General features: G+C 35.2%; 1 protein-coding gene across 9 annotated transcripts in view; it reads left to right on the plus strand.

The window, feature by feature from the left end:
• Positions 1-26,822, plus strand: part of STXBP5 (syntaxin binding protein 5) — a 190,254-nt gene that overhangs the window by 22,612 nt on the left and 140,820 nt on the right. For all 9 annotated transcript variants that reach the window (XR_010134391.1, XR_010134392.1, XR_010134393.1 and 6 more), the window contains exons 3-4: positions 8,670-8,751; positions 12,593-12,693. Coding sequence is in view for 6 of the 9 variants with exons in the window: in XM_055392020.2 (XP_055247995.1) it covers positions 8,670-8,751; positions 12,593-12,693 (183 nt within the window). In the remaining 3 variants the exon portion in view is untranslated. The remainder of the gene's footprint in view (positions 1-8,669; positions 8,752-12,592; positions 12,694-26,822) is intronic.

The following is a 26,822-nucleotide window of genomic DNA, read 5'->3' on the forward strand; positions in this document are numbered from 1 at the left end:
AATAAGCAAGGAGGGAAAGCAAAGAATGGCATGAACATATAAGAATAGCGTAAGACATGCTAAAATTTCAAATGAACTGATGTTTGTGAGAATAATTGAAAAGTTTTTTTTCCAAGTAATATTGTTACCTATGAAATTCTTATCTACTTGGAGGAACTGAAGACCTAACTGTTATATTGCTTTTATAATTCTGTTGCTAAACTTTTGAGATTTGTACCCTCAGTGCCTATTAAAGTTCTCAAATAAGAAAAATTGATGAGTTAAGCAAACATGGTTAAGGAATATCATTCTATAGCTTCCTATCTTTACCTCCTAGGAGCTACTAAATGAGCAAACATGGAGGGTAATTAGGATCATTAGTACAAGAAGCTCTGATTTGTTTCCCCTTAATGTGCCCATTTTTCTTGCCACACAAGTCTGTATAGTAGTGAATGACAGCAGGTAGGATTAGAAAGAAACCAGTGGTTATGGGGAAGAGAGAGAGAGACTAAGTAAGTGGTTTAAAATTCCAGAATGTGAGGTATGAAAACAAGGCTCTCCTGTTGTGTGGATTTAGAGAGAGATCTTGATTCAGGGTTTCTAGTATTAATGGTATAAGTCAGTTAGAGGGATACAATAACATAATGAAATAAACCCAATAATTGTATGTCTAATTCTGTACTGCTACTTTTCTCCACTTTAGAAACACACTAAAGGTAACCACCTTTCCAAAGGTATATACATGGTGTAAAGATTAAGTAGTATAGTGTAGTGGGGGCTGTGATGAAAAGAGCATGCCCTACCTTGCCCATGCCTACCCCTGCTCCCCAGAAGGATCCATTTAACTGTTTCTGGTCATGTTGCTAACTCTAAATAAAATCTCTTGCCAATGTTTTTTGATTCTTCAGCTTTGGAAATTATCAGTTGATTTCCTGCCTTGATAAATGAGCATTTGCCTCATATCTCCCCTCCCCTGTAGTCTTGTCCCTATTTTTACTTTGTTTCCTTGTTACCTTTGTAAATTTCAATAAGTATCTTATAGTTAATTCTGTATTTCTTGCTCTGTTAATTATGCATACTAGCTCTTGGCTCCCTACTTTGTAAATGAGAAAGTTAACCCATCACTTTTCCATGTTTGTTTCCTTTTTCTTCCTCCTTTCCTTTGCAAACTGTAGTCACGTGTAATTAATATAAACTTTTAGTTTGATTCTAAAAGTTGAAAATGGGTGAACAGTACGTATTATACCTTTTTTTCTTTTCCTGTGATGACTTTTTTATTCCACAGTCAAGTGATATCTTTTGAGTACATTTCCTTTCTTGTACAGCTGCTTTTCTTCCTTCTCCCCCACTTCCCTTATGCATTGGCTGCTGTCATCTCATGCTTAAATGCCTCAGGCTTCTCAAGGATGGAGTCACATCTCTGGAGCCCTCTTGTTCTCATGAACCTGCCTCCAGTGAATACCTCCTTGTTCTTCTCTAAGCTGGGCCAGTGTTGTTTATGTCAACTGTACTGTTTTCCTCCTGGGCTTTTTCATCTTTTTTCTGAGTTGAATTCAGTGTTTATTAGATTCCCTGTCATTGCCTGGTTTTGTGTGTGTGTGTGTGTGTGGTTTACTCTTTCACTTTATTGGAGCATAGTCTTAAATGACTTACAAAAAGAATGATAAGATTTTTGAGGCCCATGAATATCTAAAAGTCTTTGTTCTATAATTAGATCTTGTCAGGGGTTTGCTTGAATATCTTTATAACTCTGGGGACATTACTTCACTGTTTTCTAGCAACTAGCAATTTGATCATTTCTTTGCAAGTGGTCGCTTGTTTGTTTTTTTTGTTTCTTTTTACCTGGAAGTCTGTAGGAGGTCTTAAGGAACATTTTAGAGTGGTGTATTTAGGTTGGGACTAATTTCGTTTATCATTCTGTGTACTTCCATCTAAGGGCCCATGTTCATTAGAAGCTGGGTAAAATCTATTTTCTTCTATTATTTCTTTGATACTTTCTCTTCTTCTTTTCCTTTGTTTTCTCATGTTGGATGTTACATGTTCTAAAATGATCCTTTATATTGCTTACTTCTTCTTTTATATTTTCTAGTCCTTTATTTTTTGGCTTTACTTTTTTAAAGGGATCTTGGAATGAAATGACAGCATACATATATGTTCAGCTTGGTATCTTGGACCAAAGACTTCTTTTCACTACTTTTCAGTCATTATAATATCCAAAATTGGGATTTCCTGAGCAATTTTCATCAACATATTTTGGGAATTAATGTAGATTTTAAATTATTAGTGAGAAATACAAATGATTTTAATTTACAAGGAAAGATATTTTTCTTTGGACTTTTACTTACATGTATTTCTAAGACCATACTATTCTTCACATGATCAACATTCTTATTTGTTTACAAGAATATTGAATTTTCTTTGTTGTTTCTCATCTGTTAAATACATCTTGTTTTTAAATTGTGGATGAAATAAATTTAAAAAGTCAAATGCAGGACAGAAGGAAATAAGTAGCTCACTTGCAAAAATGCTAAACCGTTGTCTTGTTTTTTTCTCCTACTGTGCTGCATTTAAGTTGCTAAGTAGTTAAATTCATTCACTGCTTATGAAAAATATTTAAATGTTTCAGACAAAAATATATTTAAGACTATCGTATGTTTTAATTTGTTTTCCTGAATAATTCTAGTGTTTGCTTGCCTTAAATTCATTGCCTTTTTTTATTACCTATTCATATATGGTGTTAGTATTTATCATTCATACAAGCTAATTCTTTTTTTTAACAGCTTTAGTGAGATATGCTTACATATAATGATATGTAAGTACCAGCTTGTCAATTTCTATAAACAGCTGGGATTCTGATAGAGATTGTTTAGATCTTTATGTCAGTTTGGTGATTATTGCCATCTTAATAATATTGTCTTTGTTCCATGGATATTGGATATTTTTTCATTTATTTAGGGTTTCTTTCAGCAGTACTTTGTAGTTTTTAATGTTACAGGTCTTGCATTTCTTCGGATAAATTTATTTTTAAATATTCTATTCCTTATGATGTTATTGTAAGTGGAATTATTTTCTTAATTTCATTTACAGATCATTCATTGCCAGGGTATGATTTTTATGTATATTGGTCTTGTATTATGTAACCTTGCTGAACTTTTTTATTCATTCCAGTTTTTTTTAGTGGATTTCTTAGAATTTTCTATATATAAGATTATGTCACCTATGAATAAAGATAGTTCTTTTTTTCTTTCTATTCTGAAAACTTTTTTTTCTTGCATATTTCCATGGCTAGAACATTAGATTCCATGTTGAGTAGATGAGTGGTGAGAATGGACATGCTGTCTTTTTCCCCATCTTAGTGGGAAAGCATTCAGTCCTTCACCACTGGGAAGGATGTTAGCTGTGAGTTTTTCATAGATGCCCTTTGTCATGTTGAGGAAATTCCCTTCTATTTCTGGTTTTATTGAGTTGAGAGTTTAATGATAAAAGGGTGTTGATTTTTGTCAGATTTTTTTTCTACACCCGTTGAGATATGTGGTTGTGCTCTGTATTCTAACGTCGTGTATGCCATTGATCCCGTATACTTTTTAAAGATAAGATTGTTTGTTTATTTCTATTTCTTATTTAATTTTGCCAAGTATTGGTCCTCTCAGTAGCTGTAGGCTCTAAAATGTTTTTTAGCTGATCATTTTATACGTGGAGATATTCGTAAGGAGGTTTTCTCAAAATTACAACTAGAATTAGAATACAGAATTCTAGCTTTTTGCTTATCTTGCTGGGCCATATTGCTTCATTATTAAAATTAATTTTTAAACGTGGTACCCTAAGCTAACATGAAAAATGACTGTAGTATATTATTCTTTAAATTAGCATATTGTTTACTGTCTAATTGGTGTATGATGTTCATTTACTACAAGTTACATTTGGTCTAGTTTTATAGAATTAGACCAATCTGGGTTTATTAAGTACCCAGTTGTGAAACGTTGATTATAAATATATGTTCCTTTTCCAGTTTTAAGATGATTTATAATAAAGCAGGAAATAACATTTACATGTGAAAATTGGCTCTTAATATATTTTGCTGTGTGTGTGTGAGTGTGTGTGTGTGTTTGCTTGCGTGTATGCCATAAGGGTTGGTAATTTATACTGTGGGTTCTGGAATTAGACTGCCTTGGTTCAAATCTCAGCTTCTTTACTAACTAGGTGAGTGGCATTGGGCAAGTTACCTAAACTTTGTGCCTGAGTTTCCTTATTTGTAAAAACAGAGCTTATCGTAGAGAACTGTTGTGAGATAATACATATGTAGTATTGTAATATCACAACTTAAGTGTTCAGTAAATCTCAGCTTCCGTGATGATGCTGGTGATGATGATGGTGATGATGATGGTGATGTACTTAAAGGCCTCCCAATTCCTCATTTATTCCTCCCTTCCCAACCAATCAACCAGAAAAAGCCATTTAGGCAGTTAGAGTGATGCTTGTTTTGAATTTGATATACACTACTGTAAAAAAAAATAAATAGATAAGGTTTTACTGGCTCTGGCATTTGTTTCTGCTCATGTGTCCTGTATACCTCTTCCTGCTTATTCATTAACTGCTAGTTTTATCATGTTTTTTTTTCCTGTGATTATTTCTTTTTTTCCTATTGCTTACATAGAGGGTCATGTCTAAATTACACAGCCTTGTGTTCGAAGACTGTGCTCCTGATCTGTTTTAACTTTGTCACATACATCTTCTCTTCATAAATACGCCAGTGATAATGGTGCTTGTCTGGACATGGACCATGAGTCTAGCTGTGCAGGAATTATCTGACATATATCATGGGTCAGATAAATTAACTGATTTGCTTTAAAAACAAGAATTACTAGTGGGATTAGGTAGATATCATAGCTGTTAGTCAAGCAATAGAAAAATCGAGAGCAGAAATGTATCTGAAATAGGAATATTGTATTATCTTCAAAAGAATACATTGAAGTTTAGAGTTACAAGCTAAGATACAGTGACAGAAAAATATATTTACCTTTCCCTTATAATTGATGCATACATATATAAAAACAAATATTAGAATAGTAAGTGAATATTTCCTCACTTAATAAATTTGCAGGAATGTTCAGTGTATAATCTTTTGGTTTTTCTTCATTTTAGTTTCAGACGTTTAATTTTTTTCATTTAATTGTGAACATAGCCACAGTAAGTGGAAATCACTAAGCAGATCTTCATTATAGTGTTTGACTATTTCTTAATAAAAATGTTCACTCAGAAATGTCAGTATTAGGAAGAATCATGTGTGCAAGGAATAATAATTATAGATGTGAAAAGATATGAATGTTTTGTGATAAATTCAATGTTGACATTTTCTTGTATTATAATGGTATGTCCACTGTCAGGGAACATTTAGTTCTAGCCAACATAGTGAATAATACATTGTCTTAAATAATAATGGATACCATTTGGTAAGTACACTCTATGTAGTTTAATCCTCACTGCAGTTCTGCAAGCTAGTCTAGATAGGTCTTATATGCATTTTATAGATTAGAGAGTTAAGACCTGTAATAATTCTCTCCAGATCACAGCATCTAATGGCAGAGGGCATATGAACTAACTTGAAAATAGAGGTCTTCAAGTCTCATTGTGCCTCAGATGGTTCCTGTGGCACAATAAGTAAATAAGTAATATAAATGAACAAATGAACAACCTACCCAGGCATCTCCTCTGGAAATTTGGGTGTAGCAAGTTTGCAGTGGGGCCAGAATTCTGATAAACTACCAGGATAGGGAACTACTTGCTCTGAAATTTGTGTCCTTTCTATGTTAGTATCTCAAGATTATATGTAGGCATTATCTATTCTTTAAAACTTAATTTTAAATTTTTTGTTATGGAGTAATAACTTATGAGTTTTTCTTCTACTCCATAGGGCAGTTTTGGTGGTAGGACCCCTTGGGGCTAGCTGCAGCTTTATAATACTGCCTTATTTACAGGAAAAGGGAATGAAATAAGTAACTTTGAGGAAAAATCATTTCTCTGAGCCTTAGATATATCGCCTGTAAAACATGAATAATAACTACCTTTCAGAATTACTGTGATGATTAGGTGCAATTATGTACTTAAGGCACAGTGCCTAACCATTTAGTAGCTACTCAGTAAGTGGTTCTTATTGTTTATTAAGAAATTATTTTTATCATGTTAGCTAGAAGTTAAGGAACTATGTTATATCAATTTAAAAGTACATTTTTTGTTTAGAGTAGTGTCATACATAGCCCAAGAGTAAAACGTCTCTTGACCTCTGTGTAACTGACTTCCTGAATTTATAGACATTTTTCATTCTCTTTGGAGAAAACATTGATTGACGCCCATGGCAATTTGAAATTTCAACACCAGTAAACTACTTCTTAGAAGGCTCAAATTAGTAGACCTGTTGCTTATTCTTTACTTAACAAGAATCAGTTTTTCTGTATTCCCAATCTGTTTATGTCTATTATATTAGATATTCTAATCAGGTAGATCACCTTAATATTCTATAAAATGATGAAGTACAAATGCCAAAAGAGACATTTTTAAACAAACATCTAAGATGAATGCGTTTGAAAGACTTCATGAAGGTCAGTCACTTAAAATTTCCCTCCTGATTTATAGGTGCATACCTATAAATGACTGGAAAAGAAATAGACTGTATATGAATGCTGCACTCGTATTGGTTGACATTATCTTTAAAGTTCCTTTTAAGAAGTTAAACTGGAAATCTTAAACCTGGATAGTCATAGCTATGTTTTACTCAAGAAAAACAACTCTGATTTTTAGTTAATAGATTCATACTTAAAGAAAATGTCTTTGCCTAATATCAAAACATTAGCAATATTATGTATGTTTTGTGATAATATTACAGTAAGTATAATTTTTATGATTTTCTACAGTAACTCACTTAAAAAAATCAACTTATTCATTGATTCCGATCTGGTCTCAGAAGAGAGGTTTGACATTCATGTAAAATGGGAATTATAAAATATGCTGATTGGTGCCAGAAAGAATAATTTAGCTGAAGAGATTAGAATTAGAGTCACTATACTGGGTAGAAGGGCAGTTTCTTTTTCTGAAAAAATAAATGGGTGAACAGAGATACAGACTTTTCTTTTTTTGGCCTATCACGGTGTGATTTGCACATTGCCAATACTATTAATTTGAATTCTAGTTTCCTGCAGTTGTATTTGAGCAACTGGTATAGCAAAAATACTACTCCTAGTACTACTACTACTATTACTATTATGGCTACTACTACTACTATTACTACTACTACTATTACTATTATGGCTACTACTACTACTATTACTACTACTACTATTACTACTAACAATAATTCTAGGTGTTTAAAGAGTAGGGTACTGTGAGCTAAACATACTCAACCTGTTAATTTATAAAATATATAATTAATTGCTAGTAATAAATAGAAAAAACTCTTGAAAATGAATACCATCTAGAAAATTTCTAGAAAGCCAAAGGAAGAAATCATAGCCAATAGGAATTAAACCTATGGCACAATTTTTTCATTAAGAACTTTGTGGCATGTATTAATAGAATATAGAAACAGACCATACCTGAATGTGAATTTATATACTGGCAACTATAATTTTATTAAATCCCACCAAATTTTATTTTTACATTTTGCTTTTTACTTTAGGGTAATAGTTAGTAACTGGCAAAATGAGATTAGTTTAGCAGCCGGTTAAAATGACTACCTTCTTGTTTCAAGTTTATGAAGGTAAAATGCATGTAACAGTGCCTGGCACATAGTGAGTTCTACAAATGTACAGTTTTTTTTTCTGTTCTGTTTTGATGTTTTTACTCAGCATACTTTATTAATTTAGAGTGTAGACTCTGGAGCCAGAATGCTTATTTATATTCTATTTTTGCTACTTCTAGTTATGTGACTTGGGGCAGGTTACTTAATTTCTTTGTACTTCAGTTTCCTTATCTGTTTAAGTGGTTGGAAATAACATATTCTTCGTGAGTTATGAGGATTAAATGAGTTGATATAAATAACATTTTCATAATAATGCCTAATGTGGAAAATGTTATATAAATATTTGCTGTTATTATTGTATGCCAATTCATTTTAATCAGTATCCATGCCTGTAGTAAAAGATAGACACGTTCATTTGGTGAAACAAAATCATGTTTCAATTAGAAACATAGTTATGTGGTTCTTCATTATATTTTTAGCGTTACTTAAAGATTACACTGCAGAAATGAAAAATGACAGTAAAGTCATTACTATTCCTAAAAGCAACATTCCAAAATGACATTTGCCTACTTTTCAGATTTGTTTGCTGACTTCAGCAAAATTGGATGTTCTATAGATCCAACCACCTTTTGTCTTCTTTTTGTTATTTTAAGATGAAGAAAATAATTTGGGCCAGCATAAAATGTATTACCTATATATTATCTTGTTTTAATATGTTGCTGATGTTAATCATTCATTTTCTTCTAATTTGCTTGTTTTGTTTAAACCTGTAGTCTCTGAGACTTCTCAACAGAAACTATTAGATTGATGTGTAACAAACCTAACTCTAAATCTCAACTTGAGTAAATGGCCTGTATTGAATATGAGGTCATTGGAATATTTATCAGCCTATTATGTAACTTACCAGTTTCTCAAAACCGAACAAATACCATAAACTCCTTAATGGAATTAATTACAGCTTTGGTCGTCCAGGAGTAGAATGTTATTGCCAGCATGACAGTGGAGCTGCAGTAATCCAGCTCCAGTTCCTGATTAATGAGGTTAGTGAATTGTTTTAATCATTTCTACTTATATCTAAAATAGGGCCACTTCTAGTCTTTCAGATTTCTTACATGCATTCACAATTTATTTACATATTTGAACAAAAATTAATTTATAATGGATCAGAAATAGTAGTAATTCGTTTTAAGGTACCGTCATGGACAGTTACATAAATAATGTAAAATGTTTTCTCAAGACAGTGTTGTAAATTGAAAGGCCTAAGGTAAATGTTTTTTGGTAAAAGGTGCTGCATTTAAATTTCAGGGATATTGAATACTGTGTAACATAGAAATCTATATTAAAATATTTTTTAAAAGATTGAGCTTATTACAAATCAAAGAGTGTGCTTCTTTAATAAATTGCTTTGAAATACAACCAAGAAACCAACATTCATTCATTAGAAAGTAGTTACTGCCCAGCGTTCTTAAATAACACCCAAATGTGTCACTTAATTGCTTTAAGTAATTGATGTTGCCTTTCCTTTTGAAAGTATAGAAGGAGCTAGAGAAAACAGCATTTTATCGGCATAGGAAACACTGTTTTTGCATATTTTAAGAGCATACGAGCAGCTCAGACAATAGATGTTAACTGCAAGTACTGATAGAGAGGGAAAGCTGGTCATAGAAGGAAGAAAGAGAAATTGCTTCAGAAAAGGCTCTGATCTCCTTAGATATGAGGATAGATTGTGGACATTATTTTAGTCCCTAAACCCTTAGGCTCCGTGGAATAATTTCTTAAATGTATGTGAGAGAAAATAAATTCCTGAATACCTCTGGCTTTTGATAAATGTTATATTCATACCAGAGGATTTAAGAAAGGCATCATGGGTGTAAAAAGATAATTATGACATTGTAAAAACCTCCATAAAACTATAATCCAAATAATTTTCAATTGTCTAGATTTTTCAAGGTCAGAAGATGTGTTTTTAAAAACTTCAGTATCCTGTATAGAACTGTATATTAGGCATTTTAAGATGTTAAATTTTTTTTAATTAAAATGTAGAAAGTTGTCGAAGCCATATATGAAGACTCAGATTATTTTTCCTCCTTTAAATAATGTTTTATTATGGAATCATTATACTCATGGTTATGTTTAAAAATAGTTTCAGAGAGAGCCTGTGTACCCTTCTTTTAGCTTCTCCCAATAGTTACATTTTATATAACAATAGTATGATAGCAAACCAGGAAAATGACATCAAAACAATACTATTAACTAGACTATAGACCTTTATTTAGATTCTTTAGTTCATATATGGACTCATTTGTGTGTTTGTGCATGTAGTTCAGTTTTATCACCTGTACAGATGCATGTAAGGACTACCACATCAAGATACAGGTCAGTTCCCTCAGCACTAAGGGAAAATAAAGAAGTGCCTTCAGCACTAAGGGAATCCCTTTGTAATTGAACTCCTGCTCACCCTCAGTCCCTGGCAACTATTAACCTGTTCTGTCTTTTTTTTTTTTTTTTTTTGAGATGGAGTCTTACTCCGTCACCCAGGCTGGCGTGCAATGGCGTGGTCTTGACTCACTGCAACCTCCGCCTCCCGGGTTCAAATGATTCTTCCGCCTCAGCCTCCTGAGTAGCTGGGACTACAGGTGCTTGCCACCACACCGGCCAATTTTTGTATTTTTAGTAGAGACAGGGTTTCACTGTGTTGGCCAGGCTGGTCTCTAACTCCTGACCTCGTGATCCGCCTGCCTCAGTCTCCCAAAGTGTTGGGATTGTAGGTATGAGCCACCACGCCTGACCTGTTCTTCATTTTTATACTTGTGTTAAGATTATTTTTTAAATCAACATTTGAGCCAATGTTAATAAAATGCGGTAAATCATTTACTGTAACCTAAATGTTAGAAATCTTAAATTTATGCTATTTTTATTCATATTAAGTATTATTTTCTCTTCAATAAGATAGATCATAGACTTCTTTGGAAGGGCCATTTTTTTTGACCTGTTAAATTATAAATACATTATAAATACATAAAGATAGGGTTTTTTTTGTTTTAAAAAGTGGAAATCTGACAATTAGGTGCACCTATTTGCTTTCAGATTTGGAAAACTGTATACTGTATAGGTGAAGGAGCCACCATAAGAAGAGGACAGCTGTTATTGCTATTTTGGCTCTATGTCTTCTCTTCTTCCTTGAGATTTTAAGATGTGGTAAACATTAAGAAAGAAGATGACATCGCCTGATATTTGATGGAAATAAGAAATAGCAGTACAAATCTTTGACACCCTAAATACTTTGAGTTTCTCTACTTCAAAGTGATGTAGATAAAATGATGCTTTTAGTGAAATGGAGAGAGTGTGGACTTTATGTATTTCTGCTTTCCAGTTGTCATGTCCTGGCAACAGAAGTTACACACTAGGGTAGCCCTCATAGAATTTTGAAGGTGGAAAGGAGTTGGAGAGATAATTTAATATAAATCTTGTCCTGACAGCTGTTTTAATTCTTCTGAGTAGATGAGAAACTCTTATTTTGGAAGGGGGAGACTTTACAATTTCTTACAATACCCTAAAAGATTGGTCTTGCAAATCTTTTTTGAAATTAATGTAAATTCTGCATGTTACATCTCTTGTCTTATTCTTTCAGTATTGATGATAGATTTCTGAGTCCTTTGAGGAAAAACATTCAGATGTCTTAATAAATCAGCTCTAGTCTAGAGAGTCTTAATTTTATTCACAATTATCACATTGCATTCACAATTTAAATCAGAATCATCTCAAAGGTTTTTCAAAATATACTTCCATAGGTCTTTGCTCTGTGTCTTTGGCCATTTTCTGTTGCTACAACTGTACCTGAGTCTGGGTAATTTATAAAGAAAGAAATTTATTTAACTTTTGATTGTGGAGGCTGGGAAGTCCAAGATTGAGCAGCTGCATCTGGCTGACTTTTGGTGAGGGTCTCATGCTGCCTCATAACATGGTAGAGAAGCAGAAAGGGAAGCTGGTGCATGCCAGGAGAGCAAAGAGGTCAGCCTCACTTTATAACAACTCACTAGCATAAGAACTAATCCATCCTGTGAGGGAAAGAACTCCCTCCCTCCCTGGAGACTGCATTAAACCCTTCACAGAGGCAGATCTTTTATGACCCAAATGAGGGATGGTTCACCACCTCTCAACACCACTTCACTGGCCATTAAATTTCAACATGATGCGTTTTGGCATTGCAAACCACGTCTAAACCATAGCACTCTGGAAATTCTGATTTGTTGGGTTTGGGTGAGAACGAGCCACTTAAATGATTCTCAAATACTGCCAGGCCTTTTCTTCCCTATAAATAATAATATTTAGTTGTATCAGACATTTTAACATTCTAAATTAGTCAGATTTCAAACCTTCAGACATGGAGGTTACAGTGTGCCAAATGCTATGTTTATTTTCCGTACCATTCTAGTAGTAGAATTATGATCTGAGTATAGTACTTCCATAAGAATTTGTCTTAAGCCAAATGAAATGTGGAGGTTATTTCATACCATGTTTTGCTCTGCTAATCAAGGAAGTATGTATAATAGTTACAAAGTAACTTACAGTCTGACCTCTAATTTTAAATAACTAGACCTTAACCATACTATTCCACTAGATCCTAGTATACTTTTGGCTTATGAGATACTAAATTATACTTTAAAGTATTGAAGAAGTTAACGTATTTACATGCATGTAATACACGTACACTTTTTACATCTGCTGTTTTGAATTTGAGTGAGGCAAATGTTTCTTAGATCTAAATCTGTTGGCAGAAAGTTTTGAAATTTGGGAAGGAGATATTTCTGGCAGCTATTGAGTAGACTTCATGTTTATAAAATATATTATATATGAAATGTGTTATGCTTGATTTTTAAGGGAGCGCTTGTGAGTGCCTTGGCTGATGACACCTTACACTTATGGAATTTACGTCAGAAGAGGCCTGCCATACTACATTCGCTTAAATTTTGCAGAGAAAGGTAAGAATTCTCCCAGTTATCTTATGTATAGGATATTTACTATTATATTTTCTTGAATTTCAGTCTTTGATTTTTTGTGTGTGATGGACCTTATGCGCAATCTAAAAACCGATTCAGAAACTTCAAAGGATATACAATAAAAGCAAGATTCCTTCTTTTTTAGATCCATCTTACTTTCTTCAGCAACCACATAAATTTCTTTTGTGTCCTTCTGGAAGGATTTGCAGTGTATGTATAAAAGAAAAAATCTCTGTATAGCTCCCCTGCTTTTTTTTGCATAAAAGGGAAGCTATTACATATTCTTCCTGTAACTTGTATTTACTTAACATATCCCATAGATTGTCTCATATCAGCACATTTAAATCTTCCTGAATCATTTTCATAACTACATAATATTCTGTTCTATATAAGTGCCACAATTTATTCAGCCATTCCTCATCAGTGGACACATAATCATTTTCAGTCTGCTGTTCATTTTACTCTGTTGTGATGTTATGTTACATATGTCTTTGTCTACATATACAAGTATATCCGTAAGATAAATTTGTAGAAGTAGGTTAGTTTGGTCATAGAAATCTCTTCTAATATGACTTGTGAATTTGGGGCTTTGATTGGAAAAACTTTTTCACCCCAATTTTATTAACCATCGTCCCCTATATGTTTTTGTGATACTCTTTTTTTTTTTTCCTGAGACCTGGTCTTGCTCTGTCGCCCAGGCTGGAGTGCAGTGGCACGATCTGGGCTGACTGCAACCTCTGCCCCCCAGGTTCAAGTGATTCTCATGCTTCAGCCTCCTGAGTATCTAGGACTACAGCGTGCACCACAACACCTGGCTAATTTTTGTATTTTTAGTAGAGACAGGGTTTCGCCATGTTGGCCAGGCTGGTCTCGAACTCCTGACCTCAAGTGATCTGCCCGCCTCAGCCTCCCAAAGAGCTGGGATTACAGGCATGAGCCACCAAGCCTGGCCTTTGTAGTACTCTTAAAGTTTTATTTTTTATACTTAATCTTTGATTTATATGGAACTTATTTTGGCATGAAATATGAGTAAGGATATAGTCCCTTCCCTCAATAGTTTTGAGAGACATATATTGTTTATCTTATGTACATGTGTAGTTGTATATGTGTATGTATATAATATTTATGTAGTTAGCATTAAAAGCACAATCTTTTTTAATATATATTTTGAGGAAATTTTTAAAATTTTGAATCTTATAGGAATACCAAAAGGGAAGTACTTGATTCTTTTATTTTAATTTCTAAGGAAAAGTTGATTTGTTTTCTCAAGTGGCTACTTTCTTCTAGTCAAGTTTTAGTTTTCAATGTCTAAAATTTTGGTTAAAACCTGTTGACAATAAAGGTGGAAGAGAATGTGAGAACAGTATAGTTATAACAACTGTAATAACAGTAGAGGTAAGAAGTGTGAACTTAAAGTAGAGGAAGGAAACCTGTGAGCTCTAGGGTTTTATCTTAGATTGTCTTATTTGATTCTCATGACATTTCATGGAATTAGTGAGAAACGTGGTTTGGGAGAAACGAAACTTGGAATAAGGCAAAGAGTAAAAAGCAAGCATAGAGACTAGAGAGTTGGGAGATGTAAGGAAAGATAGGTATAATCACAGCTAAGTCATGATGAGGTAACTGGTGACTTTTTTGACATAGTAGGTACTTAGTAAGTATTTGATTGTTAAACAGAAAATGGGATATCTTGAAGTTTGTAGTTGTAGTCTTAGGTCTGTCTCTCTATTTCTAACTCTTACTGTATTATGATACCTAAAACAGGGAACCATATCACATTTCTTTGATTTTAACTTGCACAGTTTTTAAATTAACAGACTTTATTTTTAGAACAATTTTAGATTTTTAGAATAATTGAGCAGATACTACAGAGAATTTCCATATACCTCATATACCACCCTCATTCCCCCAACTCAATCCCCCCATTCATGGTGTTCTCTGATATTAACATGCATTAGTGTGGTAAGTTTGTTACAATTAATGAACGAAAATTGATACATTGTTGTTAACTAATGTTCATAACATAATAAGGTTCACTATTTGTGTTGAACAATTCTATGTATTTTGACAAATGCGTAATGTCATGTATCTACCATTACAGTATCATGTGGAATAGTTTCACTGACCGAAAAACCAATATGTGTCACCTGTTTATCCATACTCTTTCTCTAATCCTCGACCCGTCAGCCACTGATCTGTTTCCTGTCTCTGTAGTTTTTGCTTTTTCCAAAATATCATATATATAGCCATGTGTTGCATAACGATGTTACACTCAGTGACAATTGTATATATGATGGTGGTTCCAAAAGATTATAATGGAGCTGAAATACTCCTATAGATTAGGGATGTTATAGCTGTCATAACATCATAGCATCTTATAGATTAGGGATGTTATAGCTGTCATAACATCATAGCATCTTAGTGCAATACATTATTCACGTGTTTGTAGTAATACTAGTATAAACTAACCTATTGTGCTACCAGTTGTCTAAAAGTATAGCACATATAATTGTGTACAGTACATAATATTTGATAATGATAACAAATGACTGTTACTGTCATATATTTATTAGAATATACATTTTATTATTTTAGAGTTTATTCCTTCTACTTATTTAAGAAAAACAGCCTCAGGCAGGTCCTTCAGGAAATATTCCAGAAGGCATTGTTATCATAGGAGATGATCACTCCGTGTGTGTTACTGTCCCTGAAGACTTTCCAGTGGGACAAGATCTAGAGGTGGAAGACAGTGAGATTGATGATCCTGATCCTGTGTAGGCCTAGGCTAATGTGTGTGATTGTGTCTTAGTTTTTTAAAAAAAAAAAGTTTAAAAGTAAAAATAAATTAAACATATAAAAAAGCTTATGGAATAAGGATATAAAGAAAAAATTATATAGTTTTACATTGTGTTTGTAAGTGAAGGGTTATAAAAGAGTCAAAAAGTTAAAACATTTAAAATGTTTATGAAGTAAAGTTTACAGTAAGCTAAGGTTAATTTATTACTGAAGAAAGAAATTTTTAAAAATAAATTTAGTCTGGACTAAGAGTCCAGTGTTTATAAAGTCTACACTAGGGTACAGTAATGTCCTAGGTCTTCACAGTCACTTACCACTGACAGACTCACCCAGAGCAACTTCCATTCCTGCAAGCTCCATTCATGATAACTGCCCTCTATAGGTGTACTATTTTTTAATCTTTTATACTACATTTTTACTGTACCTTTTTATGTTTAGATACACAGATACTTAACCTTTGTGTTACAGTTGCCTACAGTATTCAATATGTAATACGCAGTAACATGCTTTCCAGGTTTGTAGCTTAGGAGCAATAGGCTGTACTATACAGCCTAGGTGTGTAGTAGGCTATACCATCTAGGTTCGTGTAAGTATGCTCTATGATGTTCACACAATGTTGAACTCACCTGCTGATGGGCTTCTTAGAACATAGCCATCTGTAAGTGACACATGACTGTCATTGGAATCATACATATAGCATGTAGCTTTTTTAGACTTCTTTCACTGAGCAATATGCATTTAATGTTTCTAGTCTTCTGGCTTGCTAAATCATTTCTTTTTATCAGTAAATTTCTTTTACAAATGTAACAGTTTGTATTTCCATTCACCTATTGAAGGATATCTTGGTTTTTGCTTTTTTTGGCCATTATGAATAAAGCTGTTATAAATGTTCACATGCAGTTTTTTTGTGGATGTACATTTTCAACACAGTTGGATACCTGGGAGTGCTATTGCTGGATCATATGCTAGACTATCTTTGGCTTTGTGAAAACTGCCAAGCTGTCTTCCTTAATGGCTATACTATTTTGCATTCCCACTAGCATTGAATAAGAGGTCCTTTTGCTCCATATCCTTACTAACATTTGGTATTGCCAGTTTATGGACGTTAGCCATTTTAATACATGTGTAGTGTTACCTCATTGTTACTTTAATTTGCGATTCCCTAGTGACACATGATATGGGTTATCTTTTCATATTCTTCTTTGTTTCATGTGCTGCTTTGATGAGTTGTCCAGATTTTTTGCCCATTTTTAAGTTGGGCTGTTTGTTTCTTATTGATAAATTTTAATAATTCTTTGTATGTTTAGGGTACCTTTATCAGATAGGTATTTTACAAATATTTTGTCCTAGTCTGTGACTTTTATTTTTATTCTCTGCACAGTGTCTTTGTAGAGCAGATATTTCCTATTTAATTAAGTTTAGCTTATTAATTTTTCTTTCAGAGATTACACTTTTGCGGTTTATATCTAAAACATCCATCACCAAACTCAAGATCACTACCTAGATTTCCTCCTGTGTTATGTTGTAGACGTTTTAGAGTTTTGCATTTTACATTTAGATCTGTGATCCATGTTGATTTAAATTTTTTGAAATATGTAAGTTCTATGTCTAGAGTTTTTTTTTTCTTTTTTTATTCTTTTTTTTGCTTATGATTGTCCAGTTGTTCCAGTACCATTTGTTGAAAAGATTATCTGTTTCCCATTGAATTGTATTTGCTCCTTTATCAGAGAGCAATTTACTGTATTTAAGTAGATCTATTTCTGGTTGTCTATTCTGTTTAAGATAGATCAATTAATATATTTGTCTGTTATTTTTCTAATACAATCAGCTTTTTGTATCTATGGGATCCACATCTGGATTCAACCATCAACAGACTGAAAATATTTGGGGGAAAAATAAAAAGATAATAAAAATAAAAATACAAGATAGCAATCATTTACTTAGCATTTAAATTGTATTAAGTATTAGAAGTAATCAAGAGATTATTTAATGTGCATAGGATGTGCATAGGCTATATGCAAATACGATACGGTTTTATATAAGGGACTTGAGCATTATTGGATTTTGGTATCAGAGGGGTTTCTGTAACCAATCCCCCACAGATATGGAGGGATGACTGATTGATTTGATTACTGTAGTTTTGTAGCAAGTCTTGAAGATGGGTAGTGTCAGCCCTCCGACTTTGGTCTTCTTGTTCAGTATTATGTTGGCTATTGTGGGTTTTATGCCTTTTCATATAAACTTTAGAATCAGTTTGTCAATATCCACACAATAGCTTGCTAGGATTTTGATTTGGCTTTTTGAAAGAGGACTATTGACTTTAGCATTTACTTATTTTGTACTTTTAACATTTTTACATCTCTGAAATTGCAATGTTTTTATTAATGAATGGTGTCTTATAATTAATTGAAAATGTTTTGTGAATTTTGTTAATACTAAATAAAAATAATGGCATGCCCTAGCGTCAATAGCATTTAGAATCAGTGAAATACAGTTTTTGGTGATTTTGAAATTACATGAAATGACAGTTTGTAATTAATTTGAAGCATTTGTAGTGGACTTTCTGATTATGAGTTTTATGACCTACCAGTGGTTTTCCTTCAACACTTTGAAGTTGTTATTTCACGATTTTCTGCCCTCCTTTTTTGTTTCTATGAGAAATCAGTGGTTATTTGAATTTTTACTCCCCTGTGTGAAATGAGTCCTATTTCTCTGGCTGCTTTCAAAATTATCACTTTATCTTTGGTTTTTTAGCACTTTGGCAATGATGTGCCTAGCTATTATTTTCTTCATATTTATACTGCTTGAGGTTTGCTGAGCTGCTTTTTTTTTTTTTTTTTTTTTGAGAGGGAATCTTGGTCTGTTGCCCAGGCTGGAGTTCAGTGTCATGATCTTGGCTCACTGCAATCTCTGCCTCCTGGGTTCAAGCGATTCTCCTGAGCCTCACGAGTAGCTGGGATTACAGGTGCCCACCACCACGCCCGGCTAATTTTTGTTTGAATTGAAGGCACTGTCTCCAAATACTGTCACATTCTTGGGTACTGGGGGGTTAGGACTTCACCATATAATTGAGGAGGGCAGCACACAATTCAGCTGTAAAACAAAAGTAGGCTAAAACCAACCAGGATGCAAGATGGAATTTTTTTAAATCAGCAAACAAAAGAAAAAGTAAATATACTTTGAAAGTTGAGGAAAAACATACAATTTTAAATATCCTCGTTAATTAGCATGTAGCTTATTATGCCAATTGCCAGACTCAGCTCAGGGATTTGTCTGCTGTATAATTTTTATCACAGGGACAAATTTGCCGATAGTAGTAGCTACAGCATCTCAATCTTCTGTAGCCTGAAAGGAATTGGTAGCAACAGTATGTCATAGTAGAATACTAGGGGTGTGTACTTTACTTACCCGTCCTCTGTTACAGATTGAATTGTTTTCCCAGAAAAGATAATCTTAAAGTCCTAACCCCTGGTACCTATGAATGTGACCTTAGTTAGAAATGGAGTCTTGGCAGATGTAGTCAAGTTAATATGAGATTATTAAGGTGGAGACTAATCTGGTGTCCACATAAGAGGTGAAGATACACAGACACAGAAACTCAGAGAATACCACGTGATGAAGGAGGTAGAAACTGAGTGATGCAGCTATAAGCCAAGGAATGCAAAGGATAGCTGCCGATACCAGCAACTAGGGGAGAGGCATGTAGCAGATTCTCCCCTAGAGCCCTCAGAGAGGGCAGCGCCCTGCTGACACCTTGATCTCAGACTTCTGGCCTCCAGAACTGTGAGAGAATCAATTCCTGTTGTTTTAAGCCACCCATGCTGTGGTGATTTGTTTTGGCAGCTCTAGGAAACACATATCACCTTTGTTCCTCTTCCTTGATATTGGTGAGCCTTGTTAATATGTGCCATTAGGTTTATACATGCAAAAGAGAGGTTCTTTGCTCCCATAGAAACTGAGAATTTGATAAGTAAGACAGATAAGTTGCAGTATCAGAATATGTTCCATTTAGCTTAATACCTTGTTTTTTCCTTTAAAGAAGTTTAAATAGGAGCAAGTCATGGGTTGATAAGCAGCTACAACTCTCTTCTGGTCTTTTTTCATCACCATGAGTTAGTATAGTATGACCAGTATTCTCAATCATGTTAAGTTTTTGCATAAGTTTATAACTAATGATATGTGAAGCTTTTTAAGACTGAAAACTAAATTGTATGTGGACTTTTTTAGGACCTAATATTATTGTTTAATATTTTTACCTCTTGATTTATATAATGATTTATTGTTTGTAAAACCTTTTCACATAAATAATTATTTATTCTCAGGGGTTAAGAAAATTTCCCTTAATGAAATTTTATAGAATATTTTCCCCTGTAAATACATTAAACACCAGAAAAGCTGAATCTTGATATTAAAGTTAATATATTTCTAAAGACGTATGTTTTTTCTTTATTCTAATACGCTGATTTACAGTTTCTATATGACTTTTATTATTTGATGATAGATGCATCATTGTTTAGAGAATAACATAAGTGTGCTTTCATTCTAAAGTAATGAAAGGGAAGGAAAATTATTATATGAAATACATTAATAATCAAGACTTTATAACTTAAATATCAAGGGAGAATTCATGTTCAAAGTCCTCTCATGGAAAAAAACAACCGTATGACAAATGAAGTTAATCTGTTCAGATTCCAGCACAGCGAGGGGAGATTTGGTGCTTATAATGTACTGTAGCAATGAGTTGACACCCTAGCATCAGATTTTCCCAGTATCGTAAGTAAATGTATATAGAAACAAAAACTCATTTATTACATTATACTCTTATTATTTTATTACAGTACTGTGCTTTGCGTATTTATAAAGCTTGTAATTTGCTTAATATGCACATAAGTAAGACATAACCTTAGACAGTTGTAAAAGAGTGTTTGGCTGAGTACTAGACCCCAAAATATCTATACAGGTCTTAAGATTTTGAATTAACTAATTGCACATGTTGAACAAGGAAAAAATTAATCACAGTATTGAAACAAAGACCCAGAATTACAGTTTCTCTGGTAATCGCATAACATTATCAAAATTCGTTTCTTTGAAAACAGCTTAATGAAAAGTGTACAGGCATTACAAATGAGAGTGATTTGATGGGATGAAATTAAGGACTAGAACATAGGCATGAAATGATGCCCAATCCTGTTGGGAAGACAGGGGTTCTGCTACTCTGGACCTAATTCTGATCTACAAAGACAACTGGTTGGTGATATGGAAATGATGAGTCATCTTGGAAATTGTAGGTATAGAGTATCACATATTCAAGCACAATTTTAAAATAAAAGAAAAATTCTCTTAATCTTCAGAGGAAAGACAGTTATGATTTGATAAACTTGAAACTGTTAAAGGAAGGATGTTCAGGCAGTATTGGATCACCTCCTAGAATAAAATTATCCATAGTAAGGAGTCTCTTTGAATACCTCTACCCTTTTCCTTGTCAGAATTTCTCCTACAATTCTGCATCTTTTGTTTCAATATTGTGATTAATTTTGTCCTTGTTTAACATGTGCAGTTAGTTAATTTAAAATCCTTGTTACACTTATATAGATTTTTAGGGGCTGGTACTCAGCAAAACGCTCTTTTACAACTTCCTGACAGGAATTTCTTCTGTCAAGGAATAGGGGAAATATATTTAAAGAGACTGTTCTAGTTCCAAAAGGGCCTTACAATGTGTTAAAGGTATAAAAAGATTATATAAAAAGACATTAAAAGATTATATGGAAGGAGGAGGTATATAACCAAAGGCGAATATAAGAAGAGTACTTAGCTCAGCTGGGTGCGGTGGCTTAAGCCTGTAATCCCAGCAATTTGGGAGGCCAAGGTGGGCAGATCACCTGAGGTCAGGAGTTCAAGACGAGCCTGGCCAACATGGCGAAACCCCGTCTCTACTAAAAATACAAAAATTAGCCAGGCGTGGAAGTGGGCACCTGTATTCCCAGCTACTCGGGAGCCTGAGGCAGGGAGAATTGCTTGAACCCGGGAAGCAGAGGTTGCAGTGAGGTGAGATCACACCACTGCACTCCAACCTGGGCGGCAAAGTGAGACTCCATCTCAAAAAAAAAAAAAAAAAAAAAACTACTTAGCTCTGCCAATGAACCGATAAACAGAATGAGCTTTTTATTAATGCATGAATAGCTTACATTAGAGATGCAAATGTGTATTACAATATGAGTGAATGTAATTTTAGAGGTTTATATGAAAACATATGATGAAATAATTGAGTTTTTTTTAAAAGAAGACAAAAGTCAGTCATCAGGAAAATGCAGACTAAAACGACAACTACTCATCAGAATGGCTAAAATGTTAGTTAGATTGTGATGCAGCTGGAGCTTCTCATAACTTACTGATGTGAATTTTAAGTGTTGCAGTCATTTCGGAAGTTTCTTGGGCAGTATTCACATCCCCCATGACCCAGCAATTTTATTCCTAAACAGGTACCTGTGGTAGGCAGAAGTCTAAGATGGGCCCCAAGGTATCTACCCTTTGATGTACACATACCTATTTCTTGTTAATTAATCAAACACTTAGCTTGGTGAAGACATTTTGCCAGATGTATTTCAGTTCCCAAATTAGTTGACCTTAAAATACGAAGATGATCCTTAGTAGGCCTAACAAGCAGGTGAGCACTTAAGAGACTGGATTTTTCCTGTCAAAAGGCTCAGAGTGTGAGAAGGATCCAGTGGACAGGAGATTTTTTCTTGCTGGCTTCGAAGATGGAGGGGGCCATGTAGGAATACCAGTGGCCTCTAGGAGCATACCCCCTGACAGACAGCAGGGAGACAGGGATTCAGTCCTACAGCCACAGATGCTGAATTCAGCTAGCAACCTGAATGAGCTTGGGAGCAGATTCTTTCCCAGCACTTCCAGAAAGGGATGCAGGAATGCAGCATGGCTGAAATGTGGATTTTAGCCTGTAAGTCCTTGAGCAGAGACCCTATTAAGTGACTGCACCTCTAACCTACAGAAATAATAAATGGGTATTCTTTTAAGCCATTAAATTTGTGATACCTTGTTACAAATCGGTAAAAAAAAAAAAAAATACACCTGGTATTAGTTTGGTACCTGAAAGTGGAATACTACTGTAACAAATATCTGAATATGTGGAAGTCACTTTGGAACTTGGCAGTGAGTAGAACCTGGAAGAATTTCGAGGAGTATGATAGAAAAGCACATACTGCCCAAAACAAGCTGTTTGTAGGACTCAGTACTTAAGTCTCTTGCTAGGGAGAGGCTGGAGAAAGTGGTTCCTTGTTGTATAGTGGGAGAACAGAATGCTTAGCAGAATTGTCCCCTACACAATATGTAAGTGATTAACTTGGATATTTAGCTGAAGAGATTTCCAAGGAAAGTGTTGAGGGTGCGAGCCGATTCTTCTTGCTGCTTTATAATAAAATGCAAGAGGAGAGAGAAATTGAGTGAAGAAGTTTTAAGGGAACCAGGACTTGACAATTTGGGGAATTCCTACTGTGATGCAGCTGGCAAAAGAGAGATTGTTTCTAAAAGTGTGGCACAGAGAAAAATGTGAGAGTGCAGCTGTATAATTTTTTACTAAAAACCCGTTAAAGATCAAAAGGTCAGAGCATTCAGTCACACAGAGGGCCCTTTTTAAGTCACACGGAGGGCCCTTTTTAAGAGATTAACAGTGTACCCCACAGATCTTTTCAAGAAACCAGAGCATCTAGAAAGTTTTTAAAAGTATCATCCCACAGGCATTTCAGCAGGAGCCAAAATAGAGAAAGGGTTATCCGAAAAAAGATTTGTGAGTGTGACTTTTGTCTAATGGAGTAAAACCCAATATAATTTATTTAAGACCTGCAAGTTTCTTGAGAAAATTGCATCAGTAGAACATTGCCAGCTTGGACTGAAAAGGACAGAGAGAGTACAAAATAAAAGGAAGCTGTAGCCAGAAGCAGGCTGATAAAAGAACTCAGCTGCAAATAAGTGGTAACTTACATGAAAAAGGAACAATGATTAAGAGAGTAGAGCTTAGACCCACAGAGAATTAGTCCCTGGTCTTGAATCCTAAGAAAACTCCACCATTTGCCACAACGAATTTCAAGACTGTTATGGACTAATAAACTCCTTTTTACCTTCCACTTTCTCTCAGTTTCAATGGGAATTTCTATACAGTCAGCCTTTCATATCTGTAGGTTGTGTATCCCTGGACTCAACCAACTATGGCTTGAAAATATTTGGGGAAAAATACAAAAAAAAATAGCATATTTGCATTGCACTTACATTGTATTGGCATTGTAAGTAATCTAGAAGTGATTTAAAGTATACAGGAAGATTTGTGTAGGTTATATGCAAATATTATACCATTTTATATGAGGGACTTGAATATCTTTGGATTTTGGTATTCATGGGGCTCCTGGAACCAATCCCCCATGGATACCAAGGGAGAACAGTAACCAGTAACCTATATCCATCCCACCTCTGCATGCTGGGTGTGTTTGGGAGCAGATAATTTTTTTCTTTGGTTACTCTAGGACAGAGAAATTAATAGAAAAATTGTATCCCATTGTTGGATGTATCATGACAGTTCTGCTGTTTTATTGATATCTAATTTATTAATATCAATTTTTATATCTGTTCTTCTCCCTACTTTATTTTTAACTTCTTGTGTTTAAGATCAAAATTCATTTATTTGCTTAAGAATAAATGCTTTAGGAGAATCGCTTGAACCTGGGAGGCGGAGGTTGCAGCGAGCTGAGACCACATCACTGCACTCCAGCATGGGCAGCAAGAGTGAAACCTTGTCTCCAAAAAAAAAAAAAAAAAAAAAAAAGAAGGCCGAATAGAATAGAAACAGCTCCAATCTGCAGCTCCCAGCAAGATCAACACAGAAGGGAGGTGATTTCTGCATTTCCAACGTAGGAACCCAGCTCATCTCATTGGGATTGGTTAGACAGTGGGTGCAGTCCACAGAGAGTGAGCCGAAGCAGGGTGTGGTGTTGCCTCACCTGGAAGCGGAAAGGGTTGGGAAACTCCCTCTCCTAGCCACGGGAAGCCATGAGGTATGGTGCCACGAGGGACGGTGCATTTCAGCCCAGATACTACGCTTTTCCCACAGTCTTCACAACCCACAGATCAGGAGATTCCTTTGGGTGCCTACGCCACCAGGGCCCTGGGTTTCCAGCACAAAACTGGCTGGCCGTTTGGGCAGATACCGAGCTAGCTACAGGAGTGTTTTTTCATATCGCAGTGGCACCTGGAATGCCAGCAAGACAGAACCGTTCACTCCCCTGGAAAGGGGGCTGAAGCCAGGGAGCCAAGTGGTCTAGCTCAGCAGATCCCACCCCCACAGAGCCCAGCCAGACTGCCTCTCTAGATTTCTCCTCTCTGGGCAGGGCATCTCTGAAAGAAGGGCTGCAGCCCCAGTCAGGGGCTTATAGATGAAACTCCCATCTCCCTGCGACAGAGCACTTGGAGAAAGGGGCGGCTGTGGGCACAGCTTCAGCAGACTTAAACGTTCCTGCCTGCCGGCTCTGAAGAGAGCAGCAGATCTCCCAGCACAGTGCTCAAGTTCTGCTAAGGGACAGACTGCTTCCTCAAGTGGATCCCTGACCCCCATGTATCATTACTGGGAGACACCTCGCAGCAGGGGTCGACAGACACCTCATACAGGAGAGCTCCGGCTGGTGGGTGCCCCTTCTGGGATGAAGCATCCAGAGGAAGGAACAGGCAGCAATCTTTGCTGTTCTTCAGCCTCTGCTGGTGATACCCAGGCAAACAGGGTCTGGAGTGGACCTCCAGCAAACTCCAGCAGACCTGCAGCCTGACTGTTAGAAGGAAAACTAACAAACAGAAAGGAATAGCATCAACATTAACAAAAAGGGCATCCACACAGAAACACCATCTTAAGATTACCAACATCAAAGACCAAAGGTAGATAAATCAACAAAGATAAGGAAAAACCAGCGCAAAAAGGCTGAAAATTCAAAAACCAAAATGTCTCTTCTCCTCCAAAGGATCACAACTCCTTGCCAGCAAGGGAACAAAACTGGACAGAGAATGAGTTTGACGAATTGACAGAAGTAGGTTTCAGAAGGTGAGTAATAACAAACTTCTCAGAGCTAAAGGAGCGTGTTCTAACCCAATGCAAGGAAGCGAAGAACCTTGAAAAAAGGTTAGAGGAATTACTAACCAGAATAACCAGTTTAGAGAAGAACATAAATGACCTGATAGAGCTGAAAAGCACAGCTTGAGAACTTGATAAAGCATACACAAGTATCAGTAGCCAAATTGATCAAGCAGAAGAAAGGATATCAGGGATTGAAGATCAACTTAAATAAAGCAGGACAACAAGATTAGAGAAAAAAGAATGACAAGGAATGAACAAAGACTCTAAGAAATGTGGGACTATGTGAAAAGACCAAACCTATGTTTGATTGGTGTACCTAAAAGTGATGGGGAGAATGGAACCAAGTGGAAAAACACTCTTCAGGATATTAGCCAGAAGAACTTCCCCAACCTAGCAAGACAGGCCAACATTCAAATTCAGGAAATTCAGAGAACACCACGAAGATACTCCTCGAGAAGTGCGACCCCAAGACACATAATTGTCAGATTCACCAATAACAAGTTCTGAAATTGAGGCAGTAATTAATAGCCTACCAACCAAAGAAAGCCCAGGACCAAACGGATTCACAGCCGAATTCCACCAGAGGTACAAAGAGAAGCTAGTACCTTTCCTTCTGCAACTATTCCAAACAATAGAAAAAGAGGGACTCCTCTCTAACTCATTTTATGAGGCCAGCCATCACCCTGATACCACAACCTTTCAGACACACAACAAAAAAAGAAGTTTTCAAGACAGCATGCCTGATGAAAATTGATGCAAAAATCCTCAATAAAATACTGGCAAACCGACCAGTGATTTTAAAATAAGAAAATTACAGTTTAAACAATGAGGTTCTGGCCACACTGGACCCCCGACATCAGTCTGATAAACATGAACTGGAACTGAGTAGCAGCTGACATAACTGTAGCCTCTCCCATAGGACAGTTTCTTATATTCTTTTGCAACCTATGTTCCTGTCTCATTCATCTTACCTGGTCAATCTCTGTGGGAATCAGAGTTTGAGATCCCTGTAAAGCACTTGGTTCTTACCATTGTAAGAATATCTATGGCATTGTATTGTGTCTGATTTTTAAATGCCTGTTTCTTCATCAGCCCACAGGCTACTTGGGTTTATCCATTTCTGTATCCCCAACTTCTAACACATGACTAGCATGGAGTAGACATTCACCATGTTTTTGAAATTAAA

This window comes from Gorilla gorilla, chromosome 5 (genome assembly GCF_029281585.2).
Source record: "Gorilla gorilla gorilla isolate KB3781 chromosome 5, NHGRI_mGorGor1-v2.1_pri, whole genome shotgun sequence".
Classification (NCBI taxonomy): domain Eukaryota; kingdom Metazoa; phylum Chordata; class Mammalia; order Primates; family Hominidae; genus Gorilla; species Gorilla gorilla.